The sequence below is a fragment of the Varroa jacobsoni genome, unplaced genomic scaffold (assembly GCF_002532875.2).
Source record: "Varroa jacobsoni isolate VJ856 unplaced genomic scaffold, vjacob_1.0 scaffold_1230, whole genome shotgun sequence".
NCBI classification, from domain to species: Eukaryota; Metazoa; Arthropoda; class Arachnida; order Mesostigmata; family Varroidae; genus Varroa; species Varroa jacobsoni.
In genome coordinates, this window is record NW_019214132.1 from 60,095 (window position 1) to 73,873 (window position 13,779).

General features: G+C 38.7%; 3 protein-coding genes across 6 annotated transcripts in view; 2 read left to right on the forward strand and 1 right to left on the reverse strand.

Annotated features, from left to right (window-relative positions):
• LOC111267861 (proton channel OtopLc) overlaps positions 1-13,779 on the forward strand; it is a 50,925-nt gene that overhangs the window by 30,704 nt on the left and 6,442 nt on the right. The window contains exons 11-15 of one of the 4 annotated variants that reach the window (XR_002684876.2): positions 1,884-2,159; positions 8,581-8,760; positions 11,218-11,327; positions 11,543-11,719; positions 12,322-13,022. Coding sequence is in view for 2 of the 4 variants with exons in the window: in XM_022846418.1 (XP_022702153.1) it covers positions 1,884-2,159; positions 8,581-8,760; positions 11,218-11,327; positions 11,543-11,719; positions 12,322-12,385 (807 nt within the window). In the remaining 2 variants the exon portion in view is untranslated. Of the gene's footprint in view, positions 1-1,883; positions 2,160-8,580; positions 8,761-11,217; positions 11,328-11,542; positions 11,720-12,321; positions 13,138-13,779 lie in introns of those variants that run through there. The other 3 variants (XR_002684878.2, XM_022846418.1, XM_022846420.1) reach the window with 3 other exon arrangements.
• Positions 2,590-6,592, forward strand: Der-2 (Derlin 2). The gene has a single exon (XM_022846424.2). The coding sequence runs from the start codon at positions 4,768-4,770 to the stop codon at positions 5,470-5,472; it is 705 nt and encodes a 234-aa protein (XP_022702159.1). The 5' UTR covers positions 2,590-4,767; the 3' UTR covers positions 5,473-6,592.
• garz (Sec7 domain-containing protein garz) overlaps positions 12,161-13,779 on the reverse strand; it is a 17,082-nt gene continuing 15,463 nt past the window's right edge. Inside the window, exon 18 of the mRNA XM_022846416.2 lies at positions 12,161-12,351. The gene's annotated coding sequence lies outside the window, so the exon portion shown is untranslated. The remainder of the gene's footprint in view (positions 12,352-13,779) is intronic.

The following is a 13,779-nucleotide window of genomic DNA, read 5'->3' on the forward strand; positions in this document are numbered from 1 at the left end:
ACAATGGCAAGAAATCATATTAGGAAAATTTAGAATCTGACCCAGTTGATTGTATCCTGGTTGTTCCCTCCGAAGTAATCTCCGCCGAACATAATTTTTCTAAACTTTGAGTCAGCTTTCGAATCAATCGTATCCGGACCTCGGTTATGTCCTTGTTTTCCTTGGAAATCATTTACTATCTCAAATACTTATTTTCTGAGGTGTTTCTTGAACTTTGAGAAGCGAAAAAAAGTTGCAGGGGACTGGATGCGGTGGAGACGGATTATTGTGATGAAGAATCCACTGGTTCTTCCCTCAAGTTTCAGGTCTATTTTGAACACCATTATATTAAATCCTAAAAACTTCTTAATAACACTCTTAGCAACAGTGAAACCATGAATACAAAATACACGACACTTGAAGCTTTCTCTGGCTTAAGCTTGTCTCTGACACATTGCTAAAATTACTGTGCTTTTGCCCCCACGTCATATCTGTATGCCCACGTCTTTTAAGTTGTAATGACGTTTTGAAGTAAATCCTAGAACTTCTTGGGTACGTTAAAGTTTTCCTACGGCAAAACAGAGTGAGGTCTTCCGATTCTTCACGTTTTAGCCGCGACAGGTTGCCCAGAATGCTGGACGACAGAGCCTTGAAACTCCCAACGCTGCTGATACCATTTCTATAGTTGGAACTGACTCACAGTCTGGTCTCCAAAAGCCTTCTATAATAGTGAAATTACCCGTGAGTGTCTGATTTCATTCATAAAACTAAAGATGGCCCACACTTTTCAATAGTCGTCGTGTTTCAAATAATAAAAAAAAATATGGTTGTAAGTAAGTCGCCTCAGAAAGCGTTTCTGCAAGCATACGTTTAAGTACTCTGAAATTCTGCTTGTGATGGCAGACCGGAAAAAGAGTCCGACGTCACGAATCACAAATCGGTTTTATGAATACATTTTTGACCCATTACTATATCGTGCCGAACTCTATTTTTTCTTTTTCTTATTTTTTATATTTTTTACAACAAAAAATGCTTTAGAGGAATAAATGTGTCCCGTGCATAAAGCGCTTTATTTTTTGAATTCGGGTCAAGCCGATAGGTTCCTACACAATTTTCAAATTTTATTGGTAAAACATGTGACCTCTGTGTACTCCGTTACTGCTTTACCGTTGACGATTCAACATATTTGGCGTATAGCTGATTGCTCGTGCAGAGGGGTCTACATGGAAAACGCCTAGGATAGAGCGCCTTTTGTTTTCAAGTACTATAATCCTGCATAGGCTTTCTCTATATGATAAAAAAAATATTTGCCACACTTTCGAAATGACGAGAGCAAGAATTCAGCAATGCATTTGGGTGATTCGTCGTGAGCTAAGCGAACACATTGTCGCCTCAGTTAGGCCCTATCCTAAAACACAACCTAATGTCCTAGCGATAACCACACGACATCAATACTGCGCATTTACGACTAATATAGGATAACTCGGCAGCCGAAAAGCGAAGAAATTGCAGGCACGTATTTAATTTAATTTGCTCAAAAATCCATAGCATGTAGCACTAAAAAGTGTTGATTTTAGCGTCTACGAACGCCACTAAATTCAGATAAGTTTAGTTTATATCGTACGTAAGGTAAAAAACCAAGCAACGTATTCAGATAAGTACCACAACGAAGAACGGTGTTGAGCCGATCCTGAAAGCGCCATTTCCTTCCAAAGTTACTTTTTAGATCTTTAGTTAGATAAAAATTGTGCCGATACATTGGTGAGTAGCTACTATAAAGATAGCTATAAAAGTGCCCGCTTGAGCTCCCATCCGCTTATACGAAATAAACGTAGCAAGATTTGCATTTGTATCGTTGTGTACAAATAAAAAAAAATCTTTTTAATCATTTGATTGTATATCAGCTCAAGGAAAACGAATACGGTGATGTGGACTTAACGTATCGATCACATTTGGTTCTATCGGCGGATTGTCATTCTGCTAAGACAGGCATCTTCGCTGGAATGGTCGTTCTACTTTTATCGATCGTTACAGTAATTCTATTTTTCGTGTTCACCGGAGCCTTACCAGACAATGTGCTAAATGAATACTCGACAAACAACAGTGTTTTTGACGTTGTCATTACGGGAAATCTGAGCAGCGATCACTTACAAATTGCTAAACGGATCTACAATTTTCAGGTGAGTTCATCCAAATTTATACTGTCCTCTAAAAACTTTATAAAGCGCACGCCAGTTGCTGCCTATGGCCTCTTTTACTGTAAAATTGATGCAGCAAAAAAAAAAAAACAATCGCTATCTAAATAGAACTTTAATCCTAGTTATTATTTGAGGTACATTAGTTCGCTCTATGCAGTACGTATTTTTTGGTTAGGGTCTTTGGTTCGCTAGTTCAGCTGTTAAGCATTGGTTTGGATGGCTTTCTCCCGGGGGGAGTGTATTTACACCTGGGACATTTGTAATTAATATCCTAATAACGAGCATTTTTTCCGTCCAGTTATTACGGCCTAATCATTTTTTTATTGAGCCGACGCATCAACGTAAGTGTATTCAAATAAGCATATCTATATATATATATATATATATATACATATTTATCTTTATACAAAACACACTTGTGTTTTGTTATCACGGAAATAATTAGATAATAAATGGCTTTTGCCAGGAAGCCATCCTATGTTTTTACCAGAAAAATTCAGTATGATACTTAGAATGATCTTGATATAATATTTTGTATATAAATGTTCTGCATACATCTGTTAGTCCACATATGTATGATGGGTGTTTATAATCTCATTGATAGGAATACCGTCGCTACAACTAAAAATATAATAATAAAAGTCTATGGCTCTAAGAATCTCCCGCATGTATCAAAAACGCGTTTTTGCGTCCATAAAGTCTGAGTTTAATATCATCATTATTGTTCATCTCTCTGCAATGTTTCAGCTGTTGCTACTTCTCATATTGAACTTTTATACTGAATGTAAGCGACAATGTTCGAAGACGATTCGGCATAAGCTATAGTTTCTACCATTTCCAATTCATAAAACGTCAGGATCACACAGTTTCGAGCCTATGACAGAAAGTCATCCTTGGAACAGTTTTACATTCGGCTTGTGGCCGTCATTTTACGGCTGGGGAACAGCGACACACTGGCAAAGCACTAATACAAACAAACAAACAAGCAGACGACGCATGCTTCGGTTCAGCGAGTGGTGCCGCTAGACGTACACAGCTGGAAATTATTTCCTGTTTTTGTATTACAATCGTATAGAATAGATATATAGAAGTATCATACATTATTATTTTTAGTATTATATATTCAGCATTGTGCTAGTCACACCTCTAGTATTTCGTCGTAATTTTTCACTCATTGAGCTAAAGATCAACCAATAAGACAAACGGGTCACTTTTCCCTGTGTTGTTAGCACCTATGTGTCGTCTACGTGTTTGTTTGGTATGGGTGTCCGTGTTTCTTGGCCACTGCGTCTGCGCTATCCTTTGCTGCTACCGCTGGTTATTAGTTGTGGTTTTGGCAGCAGTGGAAGTGTTGTGTGGTCTGTTTCTGCTTGAAGCCGTGGGTCTTCTACCCCCTTCGCCGCAACCCCTCTATTTCGTTGAGTATATCGTAATACTGAGCAAAGTGCAGGTTTAGGCACCTGAAATATTTTTATATAGAGACAGCGCTCAGCAGTGGAATACTCGACTCGACCTCGAAACAGCTTTTGCGGGAGCAGTCACCTAGCACAAGCGCCCCGCTGCGTCCATCGTTGGTGTTTCGTTACAGTGACGTGTCTCTCAGCTGATTGTTGGGTCTGTTCGCGTACTGCCACCGCTCTTATACGATGACATGACAAAATCAAAAAAGTCTAAACGAACAACGAGAGTGGTAATGAGCTTCTACGGTAATCCGATATTCAATTTTTTTACCATTTCATGAACGAGTTGATTCACTAATTTCCGGAAGCATAGAACAAACTACACGAAAAATAAAAGGAAACATCCACCTCAACCTGAACAAAAGTTCTTCGCCGTAACAGTGACACTCGATATTTACCACTGCCTTTATCCGAAATTGCAATTGTGAAGTGGACACGGCGCGTTCCCATAGCCGGCGAACTGTGTAAAGATACAGAGATAAATAGGTCTGTTCGGCGGTTCTACAATGTTGTTAGGTACGTATGTACGCGTAATCAAATCTATTGACAAATAGCTACCCGAGTTCAGGCATCAACTGAAATGTCGGCAAACATGTTTCGTCGTTGCTTGCTTCTACTTTGCCAATGCGTTCGTCCGTGATCCGTCAGCAGAACTATCTTTCGACACCGCCACCCATAATACAGCATAGAAGACATGCAACGATACGGCAAAGCAGCCAAGAAAGCAAAGCGATATTGACCCACAGGCCAACAAGCTCGACCGTTTCCGGCGCCGCAGCCGGGCATTATTACTGCCTATTGCCGACTGCTAACAGCGTTCCTTAAGCTACTGCTACTGCTATACCACTAACTAATCCTGTTTCGTTTGATCGTTCGTTTTTTTTTAATATCGACGATCCTACACGAAGCTCAGCGACGACGGCGACAAAGCAGTCGCGACAAGTAAAACGTAGCATAGCTGTTTCAAGGAGAAGTGGTACTTATAAGTGTGTATATGTATGCATGGTTGGCAACCTGCGACATTCAAACACAAGCCGCACGTAAAGCCGTAACGAAAATTGAATTCGCTTAGTCGCCTAGATCGGAGTTGTTAAAGATCAAAATAAAAAAAGCCCGCCACCAACACCGCCATGGCGCAGGTGCTTGTTGAACAATTTTTTCAGATGCCGGTCGTCACTAGAACATACGCATCGGCATGTTTTCTTACCACGTTGGCCGTTCAACTGGATCTAGCATCACCATTTCAGCTTTACTTCAACCCCAACCTGATACTTCGCGGCCAGGTGTGGCGTCTGCTCACGACTTTCATGTACTTTGGCTCGTTCGGTTTTAGTTTCTTTTTTAACATGCTCTTTACGGTACGATACTGTCGAATGCTTGAGGAGGGCTCGTTTCGGGGGCGGACAGCTGATTTTGTATGGATGTTCCTGTTAGGTGGTGCGTGTACAGCTTTTGTTGGTCTGTTTGTGCATATGCTATTTCTCGGCCAAGCATTTACCACTATGCTAGTCTACGTATGGGCACGGCGGAATCCACACTTTCGACTGAACTTTTTTGGATTGGTCAACTTCCAGGCGCCCTACTTACCATGGGTCTTGTTCGGTTTTTCGGTATTGCTAAACAATATCTGGACCGTCGACCTGATTGGCATAGGCGTAGGTCATGTATATTATTTCCTTGAGGATGTATTTCCCCGTCAGCCAAACGGATTCAAGGTCATCCAGACTCCACAGTTCCTAAAGCAGCTGCTGGATGTTGATGACGAAGACGAAGTTCCAGTTGACGATGCGACCCGAGAACAGCAGCCAGGGGGACCTCAATGGGGCGGCATGTAAAAAAATATAACGCGAAACACTGAAGCGCCATCCAATGGCTGACGACATAGCCAAATTAAGAGTATAAGTGAACAATGCTGTGGAGAAGCAACTATTCTGAACAGCGTCGTTTTACGTCTCGCCTCATCGCCATTAACTTGATTACATTATAAAGAGGGACCATCATCTGGGCAGACACATTTGGACTTTACTTGCACTGTGATCCTGAGCGTCAGCCAATATTCCATCTTGTACATTGCCGATAAAGAGACAAAACAAGAAACGTTGCTTGTACACACAAAGCCTAGAGCATGTTCGTGAACTACTTGATGTACAACTACCTCAATGTGCCCCATTGCAGGAAAGGGTCACTGCAATTGTAACTGAACGGAACTGAATTGGTGATATGTTCACGTCAATATCACCATCATGGATAGAAAGAAAATGGACAGTCGTTTCTCGTTAGTGAGAAAAGCCCTTCGAATGGACAATATTATGGTACCGTTTAAGCAACAGTGCGGAGTGAGCCAGAGATCTAGAATCTGTTCGATTAGCACATGTAAAATTGTTTTTACGGCAAAGATGTAGTATTTGCTAGTTGGCTAATATAGTAATGATTTTAATATGCCTGTGCCCCTTTACATGGAATCAGAATGCTGTAATCCAGAACGTAAAATGTATTGCTGTGTGCCAGAAACTTTTGCAGTTGTTTGAAGTCGTTACGGTTAAGAACACGTTTGTCAGCAGAAATGGTATGACGAAAATAAATTTTTGCTATATAGGAGTACTGTAGTTCATTTTTTTTCGGTATCGAAAATCAAGTTTGTAATGAATTACGACTGTTGCAGTACGGCGTAATGAGCGATATGACATGTTACCAACTGTTATAAGCAAATACACTTTGTAAATAATGAGCTTGCAAACGGCCTTGTTGGATCGAAGAAAATTCTGGAAAAACAGACCCATGTTGAAAGTTATATTTACTGTGTTTATTTGATACAAACAACATGAGAAAAGCAGAATGAGATAACACTCGAATATATATATATATATATATATATATATGTATGTATATATATATATATGAAAGATGGCAAAATATTAAAATAAACAAAGAACACAATTTGTACAGTTAAACAAACGGATCTTTTTTCTTATTTGCATGTACTACACCGTTGCTGTCGATGCAAAGCATTCAAGTTTTAGTCAACGACGATTAATGAATTTGAATCAATTAATTTGTGATCTATTTTTACGTATGTGCTTACAACGTTAGAGCTATAACTCAAACTGTGCGCTTGTTTCTAGAATGCTAGTCAAATGTCAATTATTTATCTTGTTGTATAAAGTGTATCCAATCATGCAAAGTACTGATAGTCAGTTTGCAAAGGTGATCTTAAATGGTGCAAACGTTTTCAAAGTAGTTGGGAGTTATCTGAATCGTAGTAATCAGCGTTTGTAAGTAATGATTTAGTACCCCAAAAATGGTATAGCGTATATGAAACTCAACATAGAAAGATCCGCCGAATAGAAATAATCCTTTTTATATATTTTTTAACCACTCGTATTGAGTGTAAAGACTACTATGTAACCTATAGGCTGTTCTATTTAGGCATATTGAATCAGCGCGCCTCTCTTGGATTTTGCACGGCAGTTTATCAGTTTTAGCAGAAACTCATAAGCTAAACAATCGTATCACCGAGAGAGATCTTTCATTGTTGCCCTTTAATTTAAAAAACAACACGGGTCGTTTTTTTTGGTTAGTACGTCTTCTGTGTTTTTTGGTTTCAAATGCTCGAAAAAGTTACTAAAAAATATATATATATATTACGTAACGTGTCAAATGTTAAAGTCTCAACAAATTAAATTTCCCAAACAATGATGTAATAACGTTTCCAAACGCTCCATGAGTTGGTTTTCCTCTAAGGCCTTTTGAAATACTTAATATGTGTGAGTTGATCTCACATCGGCCGTGACTTGTTTGATCTCGCGTAAATCATTGAGTTTTTTTACTCCAAAACACTAAACACATGCGTCTAATCTGCAAAATATTCACTTGTCTTCAACTTACTCCATCAAGAGCTTATGCTTATCTTTACTCATTTAGAATCGCCCACCATTTGGGTGTCTAGCCAAAATCGGCGCCTTAAATTTGAATCCCATGCTTTGGAACATAGTACTGAGTTCACTCCATTGCCATTACAAGTATTCTCAAGGAGGTCTGCTCGTTGAGTCGAACGGTGCTTGTCCACTCAGTTTCACCTAATTGATATTAACGCTTAGTCAATAATTTTACGTAGTTTCCTAGTTTGCGAATCTAACCCATATTAATAATAATGCGAAATGGAACCTTTAACAAAAAATTCTTAATCCTTGATGATCTTAGACGGCCCCGCAGATGTCGACTTTATCCTTAAATGAGAAGAACCCGCATATTACTGTTCCTTCCAGGTGCATGTACTATATAATATACTGCCGATCTGTTATCCATTGTCTCTTGTCTTCTGTTATCAATATGGCGATGTTTTTCGCGATAATTATCTTACAATATTGTGTCATGTGTGGACCAGAAGCCTTCTTAGCTACTACAGAAACGGGCTGTGATGCGATGTTAATAAAGTTGAAGATTAGTGCATGTTCTAATATAACCTAAGTATTAGATTAAAAGTAAACATCGAATCGAACAGAAATGTCTCGTTGAACATTTGAATAGGATCTGCGAGACCAAATAATGGTTGCGCGGATATATGATGAGTGACATAAAGCAGTTTTAGTAATTATCGGTCCCTTATTAAACTTAATTGCTGTCACACTTGTTTATAGCAATACGAAAAGGGATCAGGTTTTACTACGGTTAAAGTTTCCCAAAGCCCTACTTGACCACACAAATAAGATAAAGTCGTAGGGCCATAGTATTAACATGCCAAAGATGAATTTGCAGACAGTTCGAGAATATTTCAGGCCTAACATCTCTAAGCAGATAGTAGATAATAAGTAACAATGGGGTATAGAATCATATTTTGCATCTCACTGTATAAACCATTAAACCATGTTTATTTTCACGATGTCCCATTATTTTCTTGTGGTCATACGTTTTTTAATAGTCTATTTTTTTTTTTCTAATGATAGGACGGAATGTTGATTTCCATCTCGCTCGTGGCTGTTGGAATGGCGTTTATGAAAACCCGCTCTTTATCGTTTAATCCGGCGCCAATCACCTTCCTTGACGACTGCCTTCTCGTCATACCGATCCCATTCTTCATTGTTAATACTGCCCTCAACGTGGTTGCCGAACTTACCCATGATGACGTACGTACAATTCTTTTTCGTGGACAAAATTGTCCTGTAGATTTTTATGGGCTTTGCTAACTAACTTGATATTGTGTACTAATCAAATCAAGCAGCAGACCAAGCAAACTGAAACCGTAAGAGCACTGAGGGTGCGGCCAGTGTATTATTTTTGATCGATCACGAACCCTTTATTGGCCACAAAGGTTAACACAGTGCAAATACTTATTATTTACTACAATATTTGTAATGCATCAACGATCGATAGTAGTAAAACGTATTTTTTGTATTCATTACCACGTCAGCCCTTTGGCACTGGAACTGATTAATCTAATAGTTTCCTTTAACTTTTAAGAAGACCGCGTGTAGTAGGTCCGAATCCTTTGAAAAAAAATAGGCCTCAGTGTCGGTGGCGTCACTTAGTAATGACGGGGATGTTCAAACACCCAGATCCATAGTACAGTTTTTATCGCACATGAATATTGTGCATGGATCGTGCATACTTTACCAACGTCTTATAACTATGAGGGCGCGTAGCTTATAGGCTGACGTTTGCGATGAGCCAAATAACCGGCCAGTGAACTAAATGAAAGAAGATTCAATATACTGGCCATTACTACGTCGACGATTGTTACTGCTGCTGACGCTGACGCCATAACACATGTACTTCTTGTTATTAGAGAAATTCAATTTCTTCTGAAACGCCGTAATGAGAAGAGTCCGTAATTGTTGTAGCCACTATAGCTAGCTAGCTAGATAGAGGGAAATTATCATTAATACTTCACGTGGCATCACCTTTGCTCAGGACAAGCTTTTTAAATATTTCTGTATTTATTATTATTTTAAGCTCAAGTTAGTGCATGTCTCTACGAATATGAGATTGGTTTCATAAAGTTTATATTATGATAGGTTGTAGTGAGTTCAGTTTTATTTTAGGGCGATTAATTGGGTCACTAAGTCATATTATCCGCCATATGGTATCCCCGCCGCATCGGAACCTGGTAGTGCCTTGTTAAAGAAATTGTATCAGTCGTGTAGTGTCAACGGTGTAATAGCAGAACTATGCCCAATGTAAGGATTATATGCAGAACTGCACGGAAAGTATATGTAAACATAAAACAGACCTTCGTTTAGAAATCCAGTGGACAGCGAGGTAGGACAGACAGGGCAAGTCAGCTAATAAACATGAATGAACATACATTCGTATTATTCTACTAAGAAATTGCTCTAAGTACGTCGAGTTCATCTAACTACAAAAAATGTGTATACTCAGTTACCGCTTCTGTCAGTCTAAGAAGTCTAAGCCACCAAAGTTAAGCTACACAAAAACTGCTTTACCATAAGCGGTGACTGCCGTGTTATGTAATTAAGTTCATAGACGCATTTTAACAGCTAATCTGCAGCTAAATATAGCTTAGTATTTAGTAATTCGATGAGAACTTTCATCAGCATTAGTTAGCTCTGTCAGTTAGTGGATTCTAGGAGATTTAATGAGAAATTACAACAACTGATTACGAAAGTGAATGAGCCAATGCCCTATAAAGCGGCTAGATTTTAACAAAACGGATTACCTTTTACCCGTTAATATACCCGGATGTTCTTATGGATATCATGATTATAGTGTTTGATTAATATCGTTCCCAAAGCAGTAGTCTAGTTGCATGACATTTCTGTCCTGCGAAGACTGGCCCGATTAATCTGTTCGTCTGCGTTAGGCCTTGAAGCTTGCAAATTGATTTAGCTTTCAATAGAGAATGCTGATAGTTAGCAGTCTGCAGTAAAAAGTTTAAGAATCAACTGTGTTTTTGGTAGAATTGTTCGTTTCGATTCGTGATTGACGGAAGTGCTTCCTGATGGACACTTCCATTGGCAGAACGTACCTGTGTATCTACATATGTTGACATACTGGCACGATTTTTTGACCAGTAGATTGATATTTTCGGTATACTTTATTGAAGCTGATTTGGCTATCTTTCTTGTACATTATGTTACACGTTCCTAGTAACATCCAATAGAATGTTCGTTTTCGAGTAAGCTAGCGTATAGAAATAGACTAAGGATGTAAAGGCACAGATCCATAACATTTGTAGATAGTTCTCAAGAACTCAGGGGAAACGAAAGGCATAACGAAAAAGTTTTTCACCTAATTTAGAAACGATTCAATAAGTTTGACAATAGCGTCGTGTAAGTAGCGTTACTTCCCCTATAGTTCATTAATATAAGGAGGCTTTTCATGTCTTCTTTTTAGTAATAATGAATGAACTGTGCAATGTATTTTGAATAGAACCACTTCACCAGCCAGTGTACGACGCTGACCCAGAGGTCCAAACAACAAACAAAGCACAAATATCGCGCAAATTTGAAAGCATGCGCTTACACCAAATGCATTTTTAATTATCTTCCTAAGTTAACAAGCGAAGTTATTTTTGTTGGCGGTGGCGTGTATTTTTGCTATTTAAGTATTTATCATCATTTTAGGGTACCACGCTGCGCGCTTGCTTCGCAATTCTCAAGTTGTTCCAGGTCTTAGTGCAAACCCCGATGTTGATCGATGGTCTGCGTCGATGCAGTTTCTCCACAAAAATGAGGTAAGATCTTGATTCCGTATGATCTGTGACTACTATTCAACTGTTATGATGTAACATCAAATACAATATATGGTTATTTCAATAGGAATTCTCGGTACCTTGGTGGGTTAGATTAAAGTTCTCAAGTATCTCTTTATGGCTGGTATTATATTTGGAGGTAACATAAGCGCAATTTAATCTTCGCCTTCTATAACAACTAATACCATGTGTTCCAGTTATCAGAAGCCCGGCCGCGAATTGGTGACATTTCTCATTGTGGTCAATCTTGCTATGTGGTTCGTTTATACCTTTGAACAGAAAAAAGTTGACGAATTCCTTGCGGCAGCACAGCTATTTCACGACCGTTGGACTTATATTGCTCACACAACTGTTCCACTAATGCTGTTCTACCGGTACGTGTGTGCACATATGTGTGTGTATTTATTATGTTTGTTAAAACAGAAGCCTCGAGTCTAATTACTTGTTGCGAGCCATTTTGATGAGTGCAAATATATTGGAAATGATTTAATATTAAAAACTCAAGTGCGTCATAAGCATCCCAAATATTTGAAATCGTTTGACTTTGGTAATAGTAGGCCAGCGTATAGTCGACGATGCTGCAAGAAAGTGTAGAAATATCTAATCTTTTTCTAGAGGACGATAAAACGTGTGCTTGGGCAAACTTTATATTCTTTGTTCAAGGCTTTATATCTCGAACTATATCTTGCGATGGAACTCGCGAGAAGTTTTTTCTTTTCAGAGAAACCATTTTCTGGATGACTGTTAATTTGGATAAGATATCATTCTCGTACAGGTGTAGTCAATAAATGTATGCAAAAAATGTACCAAATATGTACAAGACTTCCAGCATAGAGGATGTAATTTATTTCGGCGATATACTTCCTTGCAATATTTTTCAATGTATGCCGGTGCTAGATCAGATAACGCCACATTTTTTATATAGAATATCCATTCCTTTAAGCATAAATGGCCTAGTGCTCCGTTTCTTTTTCAGGTTTCATTCTGCGGTTTGTTTTGCGGATATCTGGAAGAGCGCATACGAAAAAGAGGAAGACTGAAGATATATAATAAAACAATGATCAAATACGACTTCTCTGGAGCACCATACAAGTTGTGTAGATTAAATATACACATAATCATTCAAGGTGGCACGTCGGAGTCAATATGTGATACCTATAATATTATATTAGCGGTATGACGATATGCGTATATTTTTCAAACATTTGAGTCGAAATGAGTTATAAAGTAATGCGCTGGTTCCACTAGCGTAGTTTCTAATAAGGAGACGGCCGACATTCCCACTCTGTGTAGAGTGCGTCCCAACACATCTTGTTCCCGTTGTTGCACCTGGATGTTTTTTCTATCAGGTTAAAGGGGCTGCTTTTCTCTGCGAACTAGCACAACGGAACTTACACTTCTTGCTATGACCGATATGTAGTGGATGGAATATTGGAACGTACGAGTGTTAAAGAAGAGAAATCTTCGTTGAGTTCTATCATGTAATAAGCTTAGGCTCAGCTAGAGTAGATCCACGGCAAGGTAGTAGGCTGTCTTAATCAAGATAAAGTCATCTCGTTTTGCATGGCACTTTTTTTTAAAGGAGAGGATAATGAAAGCCAGTATTTGCAGACCTAGACTGTCCTAGTTGTTTGTGTTATCGCGAGTCGTTACGGGATCCGAACTAACTACAGTAAGGTACATAATAATAAAATGAACGCTTAGAAAACGCTATTTTTAAATCGATCTGAAATTAACCGATGTATACCGTTGAAGCTTCATTTATTGAATTACTTGCTGCTACCCCTCGTCACATCCTTAGCCTTCTCTATATATTTATATATCATCTATTATATTCATATTTAGTCTCCTCCTTAGATTATCCATCAGTCCATTTCAATGACTTTAGTCATTCTTCAGTATGTGGACCTCAGCAATCCTATTTCTGTCTCACTCAATGGTAAATATATCACTTCTCCTAAGGTGTGCTTCGGATTGTGTGTACGTGTTCTCTCGAGCGTATGTGTATTTCGTTTGGTTTATCCGATTTTTGTTACATCTGGCCACAGTACTTAAGCCACACTCATCTTTGTCTAGCCCAATCGTTATTTATTATTATCATCGTTTTTTCTTCTGCTATTCCCTTTCTTCTATCACCCTAGTTCATATATCATGCGTTGTTGATGTTGTTGTTCCACAACAGCTTTATCTAAAGCACAACAGACCCCAATATTTTTACTGCATACGGACTTAGTTCATGCCGAGATTTTGATCATCGTCAGCGTGAACATAGCCATGATATCAATGCAATCTTAATACTATTATCATCGTTATGAAGGACAACAACCTTCTTTACCTCGATGCCCGTTTCATCATCACCGTATCGAACCAGAACAATGACTAGCAATCTTCCTCCTTAGCTAGGGCTCGCTGTGGACTTTTCCTTAAACATTTT

What these genes read in the sequence shown, in the direction of transcription:
- Der-2 (XM_022846424.2), top strand. Translation starts at nt 4,768, where the DNA reads ATGGCGCAGGTGCTTGTTGAACAATTTTTTCAGATGCCGGTCGTCACT.